At 50.9% G+C, this 20,956-nt stretch overlaps 1 protein-coding gene across 5 annotated transcripts in view; it reads right to left on the bottom strand.

Moving 5' to 3' along the window:
* Window positions 1-20,956, bottom strand: part of CASKIN1 (CASK interacting protein 1) — a 120,768-nt gene that overhangs the window by 22,547 nt on the left and 77,265 nt on the right. For 2 of the 5 annotated variants that reach the window (XM_081170825.1, XM_081170826.1), the window contains exons 3-11: window positions 18,752-18,849; window positions 17,573-17,718; window positions 16,305-16,400; window positions 14,863-14,993; window positions 11,031-11,139; window positions 10,669-10,777; window positions 5,115-5,209; window positions 2,394-2,511; window positions 1,228-1,476 (exon numbers count right to left, since the gene is read on the bottom strand). In XM_081170825.1, coding sequence (XP_081026951.1) covers window positions 1,228-1,476; window positions 2,394-2,511; window positions 5,115-5,209; window positions 10,669-10,777; window positions 11,031-11,139; window positions 14,863-14,993; window positions 16,305-16,400; window positions 17,573-17,718; window positions 18,752-18,849 — 1,151 coding nt within the window. Of the gene's footprint in view, window positions 1-1,227; window positions 1,477-2,393; window positions 2,512-5,114; window positions 5,210-10,668; window positions 10,778-11,030; window positions 11,140-14,862; window positions 14,994-16,304; window positions 16,401-17,572; window positions 17,719-18,751; window positions 18,850-20,956 lie in introns of those variants that run through there. The other 3 variants (XM_081170827.1, XM_081170828.1, XM_081170829.1) reach the window with 2 other exon arrangements.

Below are 20,956 nucleotides of genomic sequence, written 5' to 3'. Positions count from 1 at the left end.
TGTGTGTGTGTGTGTGTGTGTGTGTGTAATATTGATTATTTATAGGGATTGGGGGCAATGAGGGCCTTCATCATCATCAGTGCTCCTCTGGGTAGTTACTGGCTGCCAGCTCTCCTCTCCCAGAATCCCCCTGGGAAAAACACTGCAATGATGATGATGATGATGATGATGATAGGCCAAGGATCTGGTTGTGGGGTGTGTGTATGAGGGTTTCATAGCCCCCCAAACCACCCAAAATTTCAAGCCAAGAATTCTCTTTGGAGAGCTTTCAGCTTGGCCAAAAAAATAAGATTGTAAGTTGCTTGGAGCAGAGACCTCTCTTTTTCATTTACTTTGCTTGGCAAGCCCCTCTTTGCACCGTGATATTACCAGGCGTTGCATAAATTGGTAATATGGAGATCATATAATCAGAACCGTAAAGTTGGAAGCTCTCCCAAGAATCATCTAATCCAAACCCCTGCAATGAAGGAACCACATATTGAGAATCCCTGACAGATGGGCCATCCAACCTCTGCTTAGAAGCCTCTGATGAAGGAGAGCCCACGACCTTCCGAGAGAGTCCATTCCATGCCAAGCAGCTCCTACCCTCAGAAAGTTCTTCCTACTGTAAAGCCTTGTAATTTTTTGTTATTTTCAACCTCTCTTGCAAGCCTGAGCTTGTTCCAAACTTCCAACCTCCTCTTTGCAAGCGTTGGCTACTTGTGTATACCCTTCCTTCATGATTTCCCCTTTCTTATATGTGCCCCTTTCTTTTTTATATTTTTATTAATTTTTAACATATCATTTTCAATAATCATAAAACATAATTTTATGTCTTATACAATTTTTTGACTTCTGCCAATCACATCTGAAAATTTTCCAATCTTTTCCACTTAATTTACATTTCATACTTCCACTATTACATGTAACTATCATAACTAATGTCTCTCTTCTTTATCTTCTTTGCAATATTTTATATATTTCTCCTCACAAAACTTCTTGGGGTCCTACTAGCGTAATTTGTTTATATGTGCCCCTTTCAAACCTCAGCTCTTCAGTAAGCTCCTTATGCAGCCGCACTAGTTTCTTTCGACGCCTGACCCACATCCTTGGACGCATTCACACACAGAGAGCAGAACCTGGATGAGGACGGGGAATGAGAGGAATGCAGGAACCCCCCTGGGAGCAACAAAAAAACATGACAAAAGCACAAATCAGAGGCAAACGAAGCGATGCAGGACAGACTACCTGGGACGGCGCCAGGCCCTTCCACAGCGCCGTGGGGGAGCCGGCGGTAGCCAAAGGAACTGAAAAGAGGCTGGTGGGGGTTTGGTGGAGGTGGAGGCAGGAAATGGACCTGATGATGGGAGGAGGAGGTGATGGAGGAGGAGGAGGAGAAGAAGGAGAAGCAGGAATGGCCGTTAGGCACCGAGGCCCCTCCAGCTGGGAGGGAGATGGCTTGAAACTGCCCCCGGTAAGGCCCAGCGTCCCACGGACCTGGCAATAGAAACAACAAGAGGCAAACCGTGAAATGGGTCCTGCAGACCTGGAGAAGGAGGAAGGTGATTTTTAAGCTGCCTATCAAAGTTGGAAGATAGGGAGTCAGACCCAACTGGCTTCATACTGTCAGCACTGACTGGCAGTAGCTCTCTGGGGTTTGGGGCAGGACCCAACCTTTTCCTGTGTGGCTGCTTTCCACTGAGTCAGACTACTGATCCACCTAGCTCAGTGTTGCCTACACGGGCCGGCAGTGGCTCTCCAGGGGTTCAGATGGGGCTCTCTCCCAGTCTTACCTAGAGACGCCAGGGATGGAACCCAAGACTTTATACATGCTACTGCCCTTCCTGTTAGGAATGTAGGAAGCTGCCTTAGACCAAAGGTCTGGCTTGGTATATCGAGCTCAGTAGTGTCGACACTGACTGGCAGCAGCTCTCCAGGGCTTCAGGCAGGGGACATTCCCATCCCAACCATTCTGTATGCAATGCAGATATTCATCTACTGAGCCAGCCTGTGATCCTATGGAAGCCACACCTGCACTTCCTGCCCCCACCTGTGCCAGCTGCAAAAAGTCATAATTGTTAAGATTGGAAGGGACCCGAAGTCAGCTAGTCTACAACCCATTGCAATGCAGGAATCATAGCTGAAGAGAGCCATGGAAATTGGGTGGGCCTCAGAAGGAGGAGCTCAAGGGTCCTGCGTATGCTACAACCTCCCTGGCATTCCCAAAGAACAGCCATTCAGGGTGAAGAATCGGAATTGCCTCAGCTCCGAACTTCCCCTTACTGATTTGCTTTATGGCAATGAACAGAAAACTCCAGGGTCTCCGTCTGCAAAGGGCCTCACACCTCAAGAATGAGGCAGGTCAGGTAGGAAGCGATAGGAGAAAAATAGCCCACACAGGGAGGAAGTCTTGCCTGTTCGTTTGCTGATCGCTTCGACGAGGGTGGAAGGGAAGTAGCCCACACGGTCATTGCCGGTCCGGTTGTCATGGATGCAGCCTTTCCACCGGCCATCGGCGTGCTGCTCCAGGACCTGGGAAATTGGGGGGGTAGTGGGGGGTTAGCAGAGAAGGGGGGGACCAAGTAATGGGCCAACATCACCTTCAAAGTGGGTTGCTCCAGGGCCTTGACAACAGGTTGGCCATGGGAGCTAGAAGATGCCACCCAGCCTGGGATGCTTCAAGGCCTTGAGACGGCCTCCAAGCCCCAGCCCCCTAACTCAAAAAGTCTTCCCTACTAACCCCAGAGTGTCCTAACTGCAGTTCCTCAGTAGTGTGCCAGGGGGAGCTGGTCCACGTAGAAACTGGCCTATGGTAAAATTTGGCATTCCTTGCTCCGCCCCTTTTGTCTCTGGCCACGCCCACCCATCATGTGCCCTCCTCCCCCAAGACAGCCCGGATTGCAATGTGGCCCCCAGGCTGCCAAAATGCTTTTTCACCCCTGACATAAATCCTCTGAATGAGGGAGAAACCAGGGTAGGACCCTCCAGGTGTTTCATAATAGGACTTGGGGAGAGATCTGGGTTCTAATTCACACCCTGGGCTGGTTAACCCTGAGCCAATCACTATGGAAACAGAGTTGGAAGGGACCACAAGGGTCACCTAGTCCAACTCGCTGCAATGCAGGAATCTTCTGCCCCAATGTGGGGCTCGAATCCATGATGCTGAGATTAGGCGTCTCATGCATTACCAGCTAAGCTATTTCAGGTCCCATCAGCACCGGCCAAAGATGAGGGATGAGAGGAGTTGGGATCCAGCAACATCCAGAGGGTGCCACATCTCACTCGTCTTTGCCCAGAACAGACCCCCTTTGCATGGTGCACTGCCAAGGCTGAAGAGCTTTTTCCAAAAACTCTAATGCTTAGATTACTGCGGTGCACAAGCAGATGGCTGGGCTTGAGGCACTTCAGGCAATGCAGGTGGCTAATCCTAAATACAGCTACAATAGCAGCAGGTGCTCTTACTGGCAAAGCTATGGATGTTGATCCGACACTTTCACACTCTTTGGCTATCCTATATATAGGAATGGGGCCGGTTCCTCAAGCTGAAAGCATTTCTGCAATCTCTCACTTTGCCTGGTGGGTGGAACCCTCTGCTACCTTGTCTTTGGGCTCCTCCTGCACCTAAGTGATGGGGGAGGCATCTCCCGAGATGTGTCTAGGACCAGTGAAACATCCCCCTCTGGGCAGACAGGGACGCTCCCAGTATCCAAGGGCACCTGGGGAAGGCATGTCAGAGAGAGGCTCTGCCCAACGTGGAGACGGAAGTCAGACTCCCAGGATATCCTATGTATGGTACAATCGCATCTTGAGTAGGGGCTACGTACATTCCAGTGATGGTGCGCATACACAAAAACGCCTATATTTGAACTTGCATGAGCACCCTTACCTTCCACAGCCGATTCACCAACCTGGCTTTACCCTCTCATTCCCCAGCAACCAGCAAGGTAGAGAGCGTCAAAACTCTTCACCTGGATTACTGGGCAAGCCTTGCTCAGGGTGCAGGCTCTGGGGGCAGTCTTGTGGGGCTGCCCAAATTCCCACAAGATCTTGCGAGAGCACCCCTGAGCAGGGCTTGCCTGGGAAACAAGGTGGAGCGCTTAAAAGCTCTTTTTCCTTGCATTTAATTGGCCAGCTTTCAACCACGCAAGGTGTGGGGGTTTTTTAAGCCAAGCAGTGCCGGCAGGTTTCAAATCGCTGTAGGCAATTGGAAGATCCAAGAAATGTGTTGGTCGGTGGAACCACCGGGCTAAGCTGGCCCCAAGGTTGGACTTGCACAAGTTAATTGTGCATACGACGCAGCCGTACCATGTAGGAACGGAGTCTTCCGCAGGCCGAAAGCGTTCCTGCAATTGCTTGCTACACCTAGTGAGCAGAGCCCTCTGTTCCCTTCCTTTTGGCTCCTTCTGGACACAGGTGACAAGGGAGGCGTCACTACCTCCTGAGACGTGGCCATGTCTGCTGCAACATCTCCCTTTGGGCAGGCAAGGACACTCCCAGTATCCTATGGTGCTGGGGTGAGCATGTCAGAGGTGACAAAAAGGGAGACAAAACTCCTGGCTCCCCTTGCAGAGATGAAGGAGACCAGGGAAGCCCCTGCCCCCTCTCGGATCCTCGCTAGCTGCTTCCCGCATTCCCGCCAGAGGCCCCCACATCTGGCTGGAGTCCTCCTCGGGGTCCTCAGCTTGTCTTCCATTCCTGACTTGGTCAGCCCAATGTTAGAATATTCCGTTCCACCTTAAGAGGGACAGGCATGACTGTTGTGTGTCACATGCCTGTTTACACTCCAGCACAGCTTGCTGGGAACTTCCGTTTGCATATAGCTTTTGCTTATGCTGCTTGCTTGGACACGAAGGGGAGAAGACATGTTTTTCCTCTTGTCCTGATGTACGCTGAATAAACTGCTTGTAAATATGCTTTACACAGCCTCTCCCTGCCACTTCTGTTGTGCGTTTACTCTACTGAGTTGCGTGCCCAGCTTCTGAAGCTTCTGAAGCTCTGGGTCGCAGATTCATGCTGCATCAAGGACTGGAGTTCGACTGGCACATCGGCTGGTGGGCTGGAGCCAGCTGGGGGCTTGCCAATTGCCCCCGATTCCTTAGCAGCATCCCAACACCCAGGACAACAGGCAAACTCACAGTGATGATGTCCCCGGCTTTGACGTTGAGGCTGGTCAGGTCGTAGTTGTTGCAGTAATCTTTCATGGCCCTGACCTGCAGGGCGGCGGAAGCATCTAGGCAGAGACAAAGGTAAAGGTAAAGGAAGAGGAGGAGGCGGTTGCATGCATCCTAGCGAAAGAGGCGCCGGGGCTCAAGACTACAGGGAAGCAGGGCTTTTCCACCCAGGGACCCTTCCTCCGAACCCTTGGCGGGGCCAGCAGAGTTTGTGTGTTGGTGGCAGATGGGTACTCTGTACATGCTTAAAGGCACTGCTTTACCTGACCAAGGAGTGGGGCAGATCAGTAAAAGGCAGTGTTGTGTAGTGGTAAGAGTTGTACTTTAAGACCTGGGGGACCGGAGTTCACCCTCAGCCATGGAACTTGCTGAGTGACTACAGGACAGTCTCCCAGCCAGACCTACTTCACAGGGTTGTTGTGCGAATAAGAACGTAGAGGCATGGATGCCTCTTGGAGCTCCTCGGAGGAAAGGTGGCATATAAATGTAATAACGAACAATAAATAAATGGAAGAGGAAGGATTTGCAGCTTCCCATTGTTTAGCAACAGGAAAACCAAGCTATTTATTCCACCTAAGTAAATTGGTAACCCAGGAGAGGTTGTTTGTGTGAAAGGATTGTGAGCTCTGGTTCTGAAAGCAAAGCCCTGCACTCAGAACATGCTCAGAGGCACCTCACTTTTTAATGCTATAGCTGTAAATCTTTTGCACCTGGCTCCAGGTGGTAGATGTTTCTGTTCCAGCAAAAAAAAACCGAAGCAGACCTTGCAAGACTGACATCTGCCTGGCCGAAGACATTTGGGGAAACCGAGGCAGAGAATCCAACTGGCAACCTCCTCTAACTAGGGAGGGAAGAAGGCTCCAATTCCCATTCTGCCCTGCACCTGTCATGCACAACACTGTTTCATTCTCCTACAGTTCACCTTTTGCCCCAAACTACATTGTTCATCCTGTTGTTTCAAAATTACATAACTTGTGTAATTACGTAAGTTCCATTCCACCCTGTTCATTTCAATGCAAAGGAATGCAAATTGGTGGTGGTGGTGGTGTGTGTTTGTGTGTGTATAATCTGAGGACTAAAATCAACAACAGCAGATGCCAACTATATTTGCTGGGTTAATTTCTGTTCCAGACATGGGGCAATTAAGTAAACATGGGCAATCTGGGCTCCTGTTTCTGTTTCCGTCGGAATTCTCCAGCATCCCTTCTCCTGCCCTGTGTTAATTAAGATGGGAGTGTGTAATTGGCTAAGAATTCTTCCAGAGAAGCCTCCCTAAAATGAGGCATTGCACAGGTATCGCCCTCCAGCTCCCAGCATTTAGGAATATTCAAAGAAGAGACTCACCTGGGAACGGCCAAATTTGGGGCGAATTTCTCTCACTGCTCTACAGATTAAACCCACTTGGAAAATGAACGGTTCACCCATTGCAAACCGCTTTCTGAAACCTACGTTTATAAACTGTGAGATTCCCAATTCTGAGGTACCTACAGAGCTAGTGAAGGGGGCTGGAAATGAGGCCCCACAAACCCACTAGGTGGCATCTGGCAACCTGGATTTCCTTCGTTCTCTTTGAAGCGAAATGGGTATAAACAATCAACACAGGTGGCTGTTGTGATGATGACTGGGAGAGAATGCCTACAATGTGATTTTAGGACTTTAGAGAAAGCACCTACATTAGCTTAAAAACACGCTAGAGGGAGACAGAGCGCTGTGGCATCGCCATTCCTCTTATATTTGGCGTTTATCATTTTCTGACTGTTGAAAGGGCCTCACATTCACAACCCCAAAGCTGCATGCTCCAAAGTGAAGGAAAGAGAAGGCCTTAAGGTCTGTCAGAGAGACCCTCCTTGTGATAGGAAAGACAGTGACATAAGACAAGGCCTTCTCAGTGCCTGCCCCCCTCCCCTTATGGAACTTCCCACGCCCCACCAGAATGAGATATGACAAACCTCCTGTCAGGGGTTCAGGAGCAGAGGCACAGGAAAGGGAGGAAACAGAGAGCGAGGGGGAGGAATCCGAAGGAAATATGAGCGATGACAGCGGCCCGAGATCTCCAAGTCTTTCCAGTGAATCGGAAGATTCACAGAAAGGGGCGCCAGTGGTCAGAACAAGGGGGGCGCCTAGGGGGACACACCAGGAAGAAGGGACCAGAGGAGACTCAGAGAGCAGCAGTTGGAAATCGGGACCAGCTTCCCCACCAGAGCACAGTAGGGGGGAGGGGTCGCAGGCATCGGGAGCTGGCGGCTCGCGGCAAGCGGGAAGGCAGGAGTTAGGATTGGCCACACCTCCATCGGGGAGCGAGGAAACGGTCAAGAGGAAGGTCGAAGGCTGCGCGCGCGCGCCAAGTTCAAATGCACAGGAAGGCGGCACAGTAAGCAGTCCGGATAGGGAGCCAGGTCCTAAAGCCCGCCGCAAAGAGGGAGCAGAGTCCGGGGGGTCGGCGTCAGAAGAGTCCAGGAAGGAAGAGACCACGGGGGGTAGAGGGACCCAGAGGAGGAGGGAAAGACGGAAGAGGTGGAGTAAGGCTAGAGTATTAAGTTGGTGTACAGGAGGCGGAGACTCAGACGGAGCTTCGCCGGTCTAGCTTCTAAGACGTAGAGCTGCACGCTGCGGCTTGAAAATGGAACTTGTAACTCAATAAAGACTTTTGTACAGTAATACCGGCTAGCGTGGTCCTCTGTGAGCTGGGACCTGGAAGCAGCTCTGACAGTAAGCTCCGTCTCAGTTGCACCAAAAGCCTCGCAGCGTGAGTGGACGCAGCGAGGGGTGAAGATTGGTGCTTTGCGAGCTCACGAAAGTCGGACGAGATGAATACTGAACAGCAGATAGCAGCCCTGCAAAATGCAGTGTCACATCTAAACACTGAGATACTCGCATCCAGGAAGAGGGAAGAAGAAGCGGCCGCCGCCTACAAGGATCTCCAAGTCAGGTTGGAAGTGCTTACAAAGCAGGGGCAACTGGGACCCAAATCGGAGGGAATTGGGCTGGGGAGAAGAGGAGGCAGCCTGGTATCTCATTTCGATGGGAATTTACAGCAGTACCCCAACTTCCGAGCAGATGTGCAGTTTGCGCTGCAACTGCTGGACAAAGACTTTAGAGATGAGCAAGAGAAGGTGGGGTTTATTCTATCCCATTTGCATGGAGACGCTAAAGCGTGGCTGCGCAATCTGTGGAGAGATAAGGATCCGGCACTCCGAAGTGCGGATGCCTTCATTAAAGCGATGGACTCGTGTTTTTTATCAAATATAGACGTTGATATCGCCAGAAAAGAGATACATGGGCTGAAACAAGGGAGGGACAGTGTAAGGCAGTATCATTCCCGCTTTTTTGCACTGGTCAGTGCACTGGAATGGGACAAAGATTCAGCTCCAGTCAGAGATCTTTTCTGGGAAGGTTTGAACAGTGCAGTAAAGGACGAAATTGCGAGGGGGGAGAGACCCCGGAGCACTCAGGAGATCGTTCAGAGGGCGCTGACGATTGGGGTGCGGCTAGAAGACCGTCCATGGAGCAGGGACGAAGGGCGTGGAGGACGCGAGGCAGCAAGATCACCTTCCTTCTTTCCCAGGGATGCAGCGCGTGCGCACTCCACGCCTCCGCCAGGAGGAGGAGGGGAACCTATGGAGGTTGGAGGTGCCAGGGCTCAATCAGCAACCAGAGCCCTAGCACCGGGAGCAGTCAAAGCGAAGCCTCCTAGAGGGAACAGGAAGTGCTACCTCTGTGACAGTCCTCAGCACATGGCGAAAGAGTGTCCCCAGAGGCTCCACAAGCACACTGCAGCCTCAGCGACGGTAACAGAAGCAACTCAGCAGAGAGAACCACAGCAGGGAAACGACGGAGTCTGGCTGGAAACAGAGGCACTGGGGCCCAGCCAGACGAGTCAGGGAAGCAGTCCCCAGAGATTTTGCAGCCCACAGACCCCCTCCCGCCCAAACCAGTAGTGCAGCTCACCGCATCGCTCCAGCTACCCAATGGACTTACAATGGAAGTGCCAATTACCATTGACTCTGGTAGCAACGCGGACTTTATAGGACAGGATTTCATCGAGCAGCACAATATAGCGCTACTGCCAGCCACGCTGCCCCTGAAGGTTGTCACGGTGGATGGCAGGGAATTGCTAGGGGGGCAGGTGGTGCAGCAAACGCCACCGATGGTGATGCAAATTGGCAATCACAGAGAAGTCATCAGCTTTAAGGTCACCCAGCTGTCGGACACGCCTATAGTATTGGGCATGAGTTGGCTGGACAGGCACAGTCCAACGTTGGCTTGGTACCAGCGGCAACTAACCTTCGGCTCCTCTTACTGTGCAGAACACTGCATCCTGTCCGGACCGGAGGGGGAAGAAGAGGACGCACAGCTGCAATTGGGCACGCTGCAAGCAGTCCCCCACAAGTACGCAGAATTTTTGGAAGTTTTCTGCGAGAAGGAGGCGGACAAGCTGCCTCCCCACAGGCCCTATGACTGCAAGATTGACCTCCTGCCAGGGGCGACGCTGCCGACAGGGAAACTGTATTCCATGTCTGAAGATGAGATGCAGGAACTCAGGGAGTTCATAGACCCAGAGGAGGAGGGAAAGACGGAAGAGGTGGAGTAAGGCTAGAGTATTAAGTTGGTGTACAGGAGGCGGAGACTCAGACGGAGCTTCGCCGGTCTAGCTTCTAAGACGTAGAGCTGCACGCTGCGGCTTGAAAATGGAACTTGTAACTCAATAAAGACTTTTGTACAGTAATACCGGCTAGCGTGGTCCTCTGTGAGCTGGGACCTGGAAGCAGCTCTGACACCTCCACATTAGCTTTATTTATTTGTTGAGGCCTTTGTAGCCTGATTATCCTGATGCTGATTAGGGTTTAAGGTTCCATGTCCTGTTTTTATATAAAGGATGTATGATTTCATTCCAGTTTTTTATTTTAAATTTAATATTACAGTTTAATTTAATACTACACCTGTAGACAGTCCTGTATAGGGACGTTTATTGCTTGATGTTTTACTGTGCTTTTAATATTTTGTTGGAAGCCGCCCAGAGTGGCAGGGAAAACCCAGTCAGAAGGGCAGCATATAAATTATATAATAATAATAATAATAATAATAATAATAATAATAATAATAAGCAGCAGCAGCTTTGTTGTAAGCAGCCTGGTGCTCTGATCCAGAGGAAATGCTGGGTCTAAGAGATACAAAATTAATCACTTAAGTGGGTTGGATCCCACATAGGCCTGCTGAAATTAACATGAAACACGGCTAATGGAGGCCCATTAACCTCAATGGGCCTAATGGCCTGGCATAAAATGAGTTGGGTACAATCCAGTTCAATAAAAGAGCTGTGCAACAACAGCCCTGCCAGGGAGGCCAGCTGTGTCATCTCCCGTTCTGCAGGCTACATTTGTGTGAGGGGAGAAGGCAGAACACCTCCACTCACGTGCGGCCAACTTTAGACTGACCGTAGAGTCGGACGGGGCTCCGAGGGTCATCTAGTCCAACCCCCTTTAATGCAGGCATCGCAGCCGAAATCCCTTATCCTTACCTCGGAGCATCTGCTTGATCTCCCTGCTGGCCTGGGTGGCCGTGAACTGGTTGACAATGTCCAGCGCCGTCTGGCTGTAGGTGTTTCGGATGTGAGCGTTGATTCCGCTCTGCGAAAACAGACAGGGGTGGGGAATAGGGTGGGCTGCCTGAGACAAGGAAAATGGAGATCTGGGATCGTGGCGAGGCTAGTGAGGGCAAGGAAGAGCCTGAAGATGCCATCCAGGGAGGGCACCGGCTCTCTGGAGCTCAGGGAACCTTCACCAAGCTCTGCACCTTGGCACAAGAGAGGGGCTGCCCCCCACGTTCTGTGCCCTCCCTCTCCCCGCCATTCCTGCAAGCGGACCAGGGCAGGGTGCTTACATCCAGGAGGAGGCGCACGACCTCCGTCTTGCCGCATAAGGCCGCCTCATGCAACGCGGTGCCTGCCTTCGTCTGCCGGTTGATGTCGATCCCGGACTGGAGCAGGAGTCTGCAGGAGGAAAGAGGGCAAAACAACAACAACAACTAAGCCCCTAAACCCCTGGCAGATGCTCCCGGGTTCAAGGGCGCCTGCCAAATGGACAGAAATCCAACAGGTGCCACTGCAGAGGCCTGGAAATGGAGCTACAGAGACAAGGAGCCCCCAGACAGAGAGAAGACAAAAAAAAAAAAAGGTCTGTAAACTTTCACCCGCTGCAAATCCCACGCAAATAATGTATTTCATTCTGCTTTCTGGGGTTTCGAAGGCGCCATGGCTACTTGAGTCTTCAAACCCATTTCCCAGAAGCAGCACTGAAGACCTTTTTTTAATTTCAGGGGGAAAGAAATAAGCGGCGCACTTGCGCATTAAACCCATGGGCATTTCCTTTGGCCAAACGTTTGCCCCAGCTTGGTTTTCCTATGCACAAAGTATCAGTGCCTTACATCAGGAGGAGGAGGAAGAGGCACCCTTGACTCACAAGGGTTTCCAGGCACACTTTGGATGTGTGAGCCTAACACACTAAAAATGGGGAGAAGGGGTGGGGTGGTCCTGCTAGATAAGGTGAGGTGGCCTAGCAAGACCATCCGATGCCAGGGTAGATGGGAGCAGATGGCTGGGGCTGAAGGGGGCTGTAGTCCCAAAAAACTAGAGGGCATCAGGTTGAGGATAGCTGAGCTAGGCGATCTCACTTAGCCCCTCCTGGATTCAAAACCACTCCATCAATCAAGACTCTAGCCCTGATGAAACCTCAGTTGAGGCTCAATTCTCTGCTCCTCCCCAGGCAAGGTCTCTGAATACTGCTTGCCCCTGGAGGAAGACCCTCACATTTGCTGAGCTATTAAGTGGCTGTTTCCTGTCCACTAAACTCTTGGGCCCCGCAAGACCACCCCATTAATAACTCCCAGGACAGGAAATGACTTGGCGGGAGGCGGGGGGGAGAGATGCTTACAATTAATGCTTTGCCTGCAGCTCCTGCCGCCCTCTGGCTTTGACTTCTCTTTTCTGAAGCCTTCCAAGCCCTTCTCTACCTTACAAGGCTGATGCGAGGACAAGCGAGATAGCAGATGCAGAACATTTCGACAGTTGCCCATAATAGGCCAGGGATGAACCTTTCTGGCTCTCATGGGTAATAAATACTCTGAGAAGCTCAAAATCCAGGCATCCCAGGCAGAACCCAGGGGGCAAAAGCAAAGGAGGCTGTAATAGGGAACATGCTGGGGTTCAACCCACCCCAATGGGGTCCCTTCAACATGCCAGGGAAGACAAGAAGCCCTATATAATGTATTGCACAATGGGGGCCTGCGCTACCCCAATAGGGACATCCCACCCCATCCATCATTCCATCAGGCTATAGGAGAGGGGAGAAACTGGTCTGAGACTTCTCCATCCGCTGAAAGGCCACCACTCTTTGGCTCATCCTCTCCCAACCCAGCTGGTCATTGCAAGGACTTCAGGACAATGACCAGTTTGAGCAGCTTCCTCCCTCCCAATTCCATACACATTGTGGGTTTTTTAAAGACCCTTGGCTTGCTGGTAGGAAGAGTCCTATCATGGATATAAACAATGGTGGAAGTTGAATAAGAACCTAAGAAGAGCCTTCTGGATCAGACCAATGGCCCATCTAGTCCAGCATCTCATGCTGGAGTCACAGATGCCCCATGGGAATCTGAACCCAAGAGCCCTCTCCTCTCCTGCAGTTTCCAGCAACTGGTTTTCAGAAGCATCTCTCCCTCTGACTGCAGAGGCAGAACAGAGCCATGCTGGCTAGCAGCCATAGAGACCCCTCTCTTCCATGAATTTGTCCAATCCTCTTTTGAAGCCACCCAAGTTGGTGGCCATCACTGCCCCTTGTGGCAGCGAGTTCCATAGTTTAACTATGTGCTATGTTCTTTTATCTGTCCTGAATCATCATCTTTTTTTTTCCAGCTTAAGAGCAGGATTACAGATGCTTTAAAAAAATTTAATGCAGTAATCCCTCATCTTACACAGGGGTTTGGTTCCAAGGGTTATGCATGTATACTAAAATTGTGTCTGCCCAGGATTCTTGGAGCCATGCCACTGCTAGCAAGTGGGGAGGGGGGGAAAGCACCCCCAGAGCAAATGGGCCTTGCCCAGCAAACAAGGCAGAGAACTTAAAAGCAGTTTCCATGCCATGTAACCCAAGCAGACCTGGTGCAATGCAAGCTTTTTAGCTCCCTGCCTTGCTTGAGGGGTGAGGTCAACTCAGCCTGTCAGCTCTCGAAGGCCAGGGATGCTCGCGTGAGAACTCATGGATCATGAGCGAGATCTCACGAGAACATCCCAGAGCCAGTGCATGGAAAGGGCCTTGCTAAGCAAGCAAGACTTAAAAGCCCTTTTCGCATTGGTTAACCCCAAGCGGAACTGGCACAATAAGAGCTTTTGCTTGGAACTTGACTTGTGCAATTTCTCCCCCCCCCCCAATTTTTTTAATTGATTTCCCACATTTATCACAAAGAAAACATAACAAAACACACAACAAAGAAAAACACAATACACTACAATAAACTAAACTAAACACGAAAGAAAATTATTACTTCAACTACCTAAATCTCTTTACATTGGTGACTGACTTCCTCGAATCCTCTCTAACTGAATTTCATTATGTCACCTGTGTAACAGTTCTCCAAATTCATATTTCTCATAATATTAACTCCTTTCACTTACTAACCTCTTCACCTTTATTCATATTCATTGACTTGTGCAATTTCAACCAGCCCACCTCCAACTGGATGTGCTTGAAATCATGCAAGTCAAATGCATCTAAGACGAGGTGTTGCTGAGAAATACAGAGAAATAAATAAAAGTGGGGCAATTTGTCTGTGAACAGAGCGCTAACCCTCCTAACTATTGTGAGAGGAGGAGGAGGAAGAGCAAAAATTTGGTTCCCCACCCCCCCAAAAAAAGCATTTTAAGAACAATGATCTCTAGAAACACGGTCCTGCTCTTCCTCAACCTTGCACCCTCCAGATGGTTTGGACTACAAATCCCCACCCAGCTGGTCCACTTTGGACTACAAGTCCCATCAGCATGCTGGCTGGGGGCTGATGGGAGTTGTAGTCCCAAACATCGGAAAGGCAGCAAGTTGAGGAAGGCTGCACCACCCCTTCAGGAGCCTCATCCCGGGCTCATTCAAGTGGAAACACAGCACGGAAATCTCACAAATGATCCTAAGCGCTGCGGGAGAGGCCTCCAGAGGCCAAGATTAGCAGCTGCTATCCTGCTGAGATACAAGCCCCAGATTAGCACAGCAGAGGCTGCAGACAATTTGCTAAGTGAGTTGCGTGCCAGCGGGGTGCACAGGGCAGCTCCCTTCCTAACACACTGGCGCACACCAGAGATGAGAGGTGGACCTGGCAGTCTTGGGATTTGCAATTTCAGCCACTAATGCATCAGGAGCGGAGGGGGGGTAGGGATAATCCTATGCCACAGGAAAGCCGGCCGGCCAGTCAGATCGCCAGTGCTGATGCCAAGACAGAGATGCAGGCACCTAGACCTTGAAAAGCCTGGAGAGCAGATCCTGGCTGGACGCCCAGGAGATCTGTCAAATATCTGAAAGCTGACTGGCACCTTGGCGGTTCTGCAGGCACTTCGAAACGGAGGCTGAAATCTCCCCACGACAAACACTTAATGTTTTATAGCCATATTTTGTGCGCTGTGCCAATGCCATTCTTCTTCTACCCTTCCCCAGACGCCAGGCAGAAGGGGGCATACCTGATGATGTCAATGTGGCCGTTCTTGGCCGCCAGGTGCAGGGGGCTGGTCCCATTGGGGTCGGTGATGTCTCCTGGCTTGGGCTCCAGGAGGGCGGCACACATGTTGCTGCTCAACAGCAGCTGCACTACCTGGAAGGGCAAAAGAGATGATGATGATGATGATTTTTTATATCCCGCCCATCTGGCCGGGTTTCCCCAGCCACTCTGGGCAGCTTCCAACAGAACACTAAAATACAATAACCTATTAAACATTAAAAGCTTCCCTACCCAGGGCTGCCTTCAGATGTCTTCTAAAAGTTTGGTAGTTATTTTTCTCTTTGACATCTGGTGGGAGGGTGTTCCACAGGGCGGGAGCGACTACCGAGAAGGCCCTCTGCCTGGTTCCCTGTAACTTGGCTTCTCACAGCGAGGGAACCACCAGAAGGCCCTCAGCACTGGACCTCAGTGTCCTGGTAGAACGATGGGGGTGGAGACGCTCCTTCAGGTATACTAGGCTGAGGCCGTTTAGGGCTTTAAAGGTCAGCACCAACATTTTGAATTGTGCTTGGAAACGTACTGGGAGCCAGTGTAGGTCTTTCAAGACCAGTGTTATATGGTCTTGGCAGCCACTCCCAGTCACCAGTCTAGCTGCTGCTGCATTCTGGATTAGTTGTAGTTTCCAGGTCACCTTCAAAGGTAGCCCCACATAGAGCACATTGCAGTAGTCCAACGGAGAGATAACTAGGTGGCTGGAGGAGAAGCAGCACGAGGGACAACGGAAGCCACCTGATTCCAAGCCAGATTCCAAGCCAGAGCTCAAGATTGACTGCAAAGGACCAGCAGCAATGGCTTGCCAGGATTTCAGGCAAGGAGTCTCACTCAATTCTCTCCAGAGATGCCAGGACTGAACCCGGGACCTTCTGCACACACAAAGCAGGTGCTCTATTACTATGGCCCTTTTCATAAAAAAACAAAGCAAGGTTCTAGTCCTCAGCGTTCTGAACGAGGGCTGCACTACATGGTGACAAAGGAAGGTGCCTCATACCAAGTCAGACCACTAGACCATCTAGATCAGTATTCTCGACACCAGGGTTTCCCAACCTTGGGTCTCCAGCTGTTTCTGGACTACAACTCCCATCATCCCTAGCTTGCAGGACTAGTGGTCAGGGATGATGGGAATTGTAGTCCAAAATCAGCTGGAGACCTAAAGTTGGCAAAGCCTGGTCTACACTGACTGGCAGCAGTTCTCCAAGGTTTTCGGCAGCGGTCTTCCCCAGCCCCACCTGGAGAAGCCACTGGGGGTTGAAGCTGGGACTTCCTGGTGTGTTCTCTCCCACTGAGCCAACAGGAAGAGGGCAGGAAGTCAACCTCCTGCTTCTCCCAGGGAAGCATTTGGTTACACACCCCACCCCACCTCAAGCGCTCACCCCCAATTTCTGCCGCCGCAGCCGGTTGACTTACCCCAACCCTTCCGAACTCGCAGGCCAGGTCGAGCGGGGTCTTGCCCGAAATGTCCAGGATGCAGGGGTTGGACTGGTGCTGGAGGAGCATCTCTGACTGCGGGATGGAGAGAGCGAAAAAGAGGCAGGCACAACAAAATGCAGACGCTGAGTGGAGTCATGGGCCAAAATCCACCAGTTAGAGGATTCGATCTCTCAGCCCACTGTCTGCATTGCTGGAGTGTCCTGGGTGGGGTGTGGGGAGCTGCTTCCCAGGGGTTTCTTCCCACACCACTCCAGCAGGAGGGAGAGTCCAAATAGGAGAGGCAAATAACATTTGGTGTGTTCAGGCCTTCACCTGAACACTTATGCGCCAAGTCCAATAAGGGAGCAGAGGGGAAGGCATAAGGGAACAGGGGTTTGGATTTGGATTTGATATCCTGCTTTATCACTACCCAAAGGAGTCTCAAAGCGGCTAACATTCTCCTTTTCCCTTCCTCCCCCACAACAAACACTCTGTGAGGTGAGTGGGGCTGAGAGACTTCAGAGAAGTGAGACTGGCCCGAGGTCACCCAGCAGCTGCATGTGGAGGAGCGGAGACGCGAACCCGGTTCACCAGATTACGAGTCCACCGCTCTTAACCACTATACCACACTGGCTGTCGTGTAGGGTGGTGTAGGGCACATGTGGTGTAGGGGTAGGGCACATGTAAGCCCCACCTCCATCAATGCCATGCACTCCCCACCAGACCCCAATGTTGCCCAGGATCTGCAGGGACGGTTTGCTTACGGATTTTATGGGCCCTTTGCAAGTCAAAGACAAGTCAAATTCTCTATGCCATTGGGCAAGTAAAATTCTCTTCCCACCCCCAGAGAGCTGGAACAAGATGCATCTCTCATGGCATGGCGCAGATGAGGGAGAAAATTGGTTTTGTTTGCACCTCAATGAAAAACAACCTCATTTGCGCTTCTCGAACCAATATACCAACTGAAACAGAGTCAGCCTTTGAAATTGGCTCTCCTCCGAATTTCTCCAGACAAACAAAGCGTGCAGAAATGCATATATTGGGGGGAAACGAGCAAAAAAAAAAAAGTCATCTTACTTAAAATAATATACAGAACTGCACTGCAGTCAATGGAAAATTTGCTTGCAAAAGATATCTATCAGCCAAAAATGCATGCAAAAATGTGTTTATCGGGAGGATTTCACATTGAAGCGCTGAGAATTTGAGACTGACAGATTCATCTATCCCTAGGCAGGACCCCCTTCCCCACCCCTTTTGCCCCTTACCACATCATAGTGGCCGTGCTGGGCTGCCAGGTGCAAAGGGATCTGCCCTTCATCCGACTGAACATTCACAGAAGAGCCAGCCTTCAGCACCAGCTTCATGGGGTCCTTCTTACCCTGCCAGGCAGCGTAGTGCAAGGGGCGCATCCCTGTACCACATCCAGGAGGGGATGGGGAGAGAGAGAGAGATTATCAATGCTAGCATTGAAACCACCCTTCATTTCTGGGGGCATAACTCAATCCAAAAGAACTGGGAAAACTTCTCAAGGCACAGGGAGAACATTGGAAGTGTCCAACAGCCACCTCAAACAAACCACAGTATCGGAATATGGGAAACTGTGGTTTGCCCAAACCACATGTAGTTAATATACTAAGACATGGTGGGATCCACTTGCAACTTGATGACACACTGGTTGAATTATATTTGCCGGGCTTGTTCCAGCTGCCTCCAAAGAAGGGTTCTTAATAATAAAAACACATTAAGGTCATAGTGTAGATGGGCACAAATCTGACCTCAAAGCTGGAAATAGCCACAAGCCCATGGGGGTACTCCAAAGCTGACCTTAAGGTGGCCATAAAGGAATAGAGGAACAGAGTGGGGGCACCAGTGAAAAACAGCTGAATTGCAATTCATCAAGAGGCTGATTGCATGTGTTAACTGGTTTACCGATGCCAGGGTGCCTGTGGTATCAACACCTGGTTTGTGTGGAGGTGTAACATAACCATTATCACTATCTCTACTTTTCTGCTTTGTCTTTCCTCCTGCCCTCACTGTTTACAATCCCTCGCACACCTCAAATCATGATCTATGCAATATTGCATGCTTCTGATGGAGTGGAATGCAGCCCAAAAAGTCTTAGGCCATAGTACGTACACATGTCCCGCCCCACCCGCCGTCATTAAGGTTGTTTTCTTTGCAAGAGACTAACAGCTTCTCCTCTAAAAATGGGACACATGACATGAAAAAAGACCATAGGACCTCCTTCAGCACCTTGTGAGATCTGCCTCTTTCTCTCTCTCTCTTTGTTCTCTGCTGTAGTACAGCTCAGTTCCCCAATTCCAGAACCCACCATGACCAAAGCAAAGCCCCGCCCACTCAATCAAAGCCCTGCCCACCTTTCCCCAAATCCCACCCCCAGGCGCTCTCTGCATTCCTTCTAGGAGTCTCTCTCCTGTGCTTGCCTTTGTTATCCTTGATATCCACAGCAGCCTGAGCCTCCAACAGCAGGGAGATGAGTTCTGTGTTGCCATTGAGGGCCGCGTGGTGCAGGGCAGAGAATCTGCAAGGAAAGGGGGCAAAGCAGAGATGTCAAGTGCCAGAGAGACTTCCCACCACGGCCACCACCTCCTCTTGCCCTGCCCAACTCCCCAGCTCTCAGTTCACACCAATGCAGAAAGCAGCAGCCCCACAAAAAGGTAACCCTTGCTAAATTTGGCCCTGCTTCAGATTTTCAGGCCAGCTCAGAGCTCCCAGAGCTCTCTCCCCTTTCCTTAGATCAGCAGGAGACGCACTGCCCAGGTACAGCTGGCACAAAAGCAGGTCAAGGCTTTCTCTGCCGCAAACCCCAACTCTAAGGGAAGGACCTCCCCAGGATCCTTCCTGGCTCCCACACTCTATGCGCTCTCTCTCCTTCCATGCATGGCCAGAGGCAGAAATGCTTCTGAATACCAGTCGCTGGGGATCACTGGTAGAGAGAATGCTCTTTTGCTCAGGTCCTGTTGTGGGTTTGCCACTGAGACATCTGGATGGCCACTGTGAGAACAGGATGCTGGATCAGATGGGCCATTGGCCTGATCCAGCAGGCTCTTCTTATGTTCTTATCGTTAGTTGCATGCACCCAGGACGCGGGTGGCGCTGTGGTCTAAACCACAGAGCCTAGGGCTTGCCGATCGGAAGGTCGGCAGTTCGAATCCCTGCGACAGGGTGAGCTCCCGTTGCTCGGTCCCTGCTCCTGCCAACCTAGCAGTTCGAAAGCATGTCAAAGTGCAAGTAGATAAATAGGTACAGCTCCGGCAGGAAGGTAAATGGCATTTCCATGCGCTGCTCTGGTTCGCCAGAAACGGCTTAGTCGTGCTGGCCACATGGCCCAGAAGCTGTATGCCGGCTCCCTCGGCCAATAAAGCGAGATGAGCGCCGCAACCCCAGAGTCGTCCATGACTGGACCTAACGGTCAGGGGTCCCTTTACCCTTTACCCAGGTAGAATGATAGAACGGTAGACTTGAAAGGCACCACAAGAGTCATCTAGTCCAGCCCCCTGCAATGCAGGAATCTTTTGCCCAACGTGGGGCTGAAACCCAGGACCCTGAGATTAAGTCTCACAATCTACCAATTTAGCTATCCCAGGACATACTGCTGTCCTGTTCTCCCTGGGCTCCTGAAGAAGCAGGCAACTGGCCAAGAGTCACCTCAAGGGAGCAGCAACCAAAAGAGTATCCCAGGCTGGTCCAGGCTCAGAGTCCAAGCAAGAGAAGTCTGATTCAGTAGAAGCCAGTTTCTGATGTTTCTGTGTCATGGTGTCCCAAGCATGTGCACAGATTTTAAGGTCATCATTTTTTAACTGGCTTTAGTGTTAGTTGGTTGCATCCTACCCTGGCATCTGCTGGTGAAGAGCAGGTAATAAATTTAATTATCATCATCACCACCAGTCCTTCCTTGCTATCCCAGCCTCTGGAGGCAGATGCTGACCTTCCCGGAGAGGCCTGCCAAGACCCGGGTGTCTATCTTGGCGCCAGTGAAATACTTTCCCCGCTGACCGGCACACACTTAAAAATAATCTATGTGTTTTTAGCTTAATTTTTTAGATCCTGGATTAAACCGGATTTGGTACTGCTCCACAACTTTGCCTCTCGCTGCTACCTCCAGATTATTATCGTTTTACTGCTTTTAAACAATGGGTAGCTGCTCCAAGAACCTTTTGGGGCTAAAGAGGAAGACAGAAAACTTTAAAAAATAAATTAAAGAATTAAATGACCGATGGGTTTTTTGGACAGAGAGGCAGAGATGACGATTACGGGCTGGATGTGTGCACGTAAGTCATATCTCGATCCCAGGATATTTGGGGAAGACGCACGCAGCTTTCCAAACATTTCCATAAAAGCACAGACCCAAACTCTGCAGATGTAAACCAGAGCAGAGTTGTTATAGCTGCTAAGGAATGCCCCAATTTAGCACAGGGCTCGTGGGGTCTGCTTGGCATTGTAGCGATTCCACACATACACACAAAGAGAGAGAGCAGTGGGACTCAGCAAATCTGTCTCTCCTGCTCTTTCCAGGAAAGCTGCCCAGAAGCCTGGATTTCAGCGTTCCCTGGGATTTGTGCGTCTGGGGGCCATGGGGAGGACGTGAGAAACGCACTTGGGCGCCTCCGAAATGCTTCCAGCAGAGA

The sequence above is a fragment of the Podarcis bocagei genome (assembly GCF_964188305.1).
Source record: "Podarcis bocagei genome assembly, chromosome: 14".
Lineage (NCBI taxonomy): Eukaryota > Metazoa > Chordata > Lepidosauria > Squamata > Lacertidae > Podarcis > Podarcis bocagei.
This window is presented reverse-complemented; position numbering and strand designations above follow the sequence as displayed.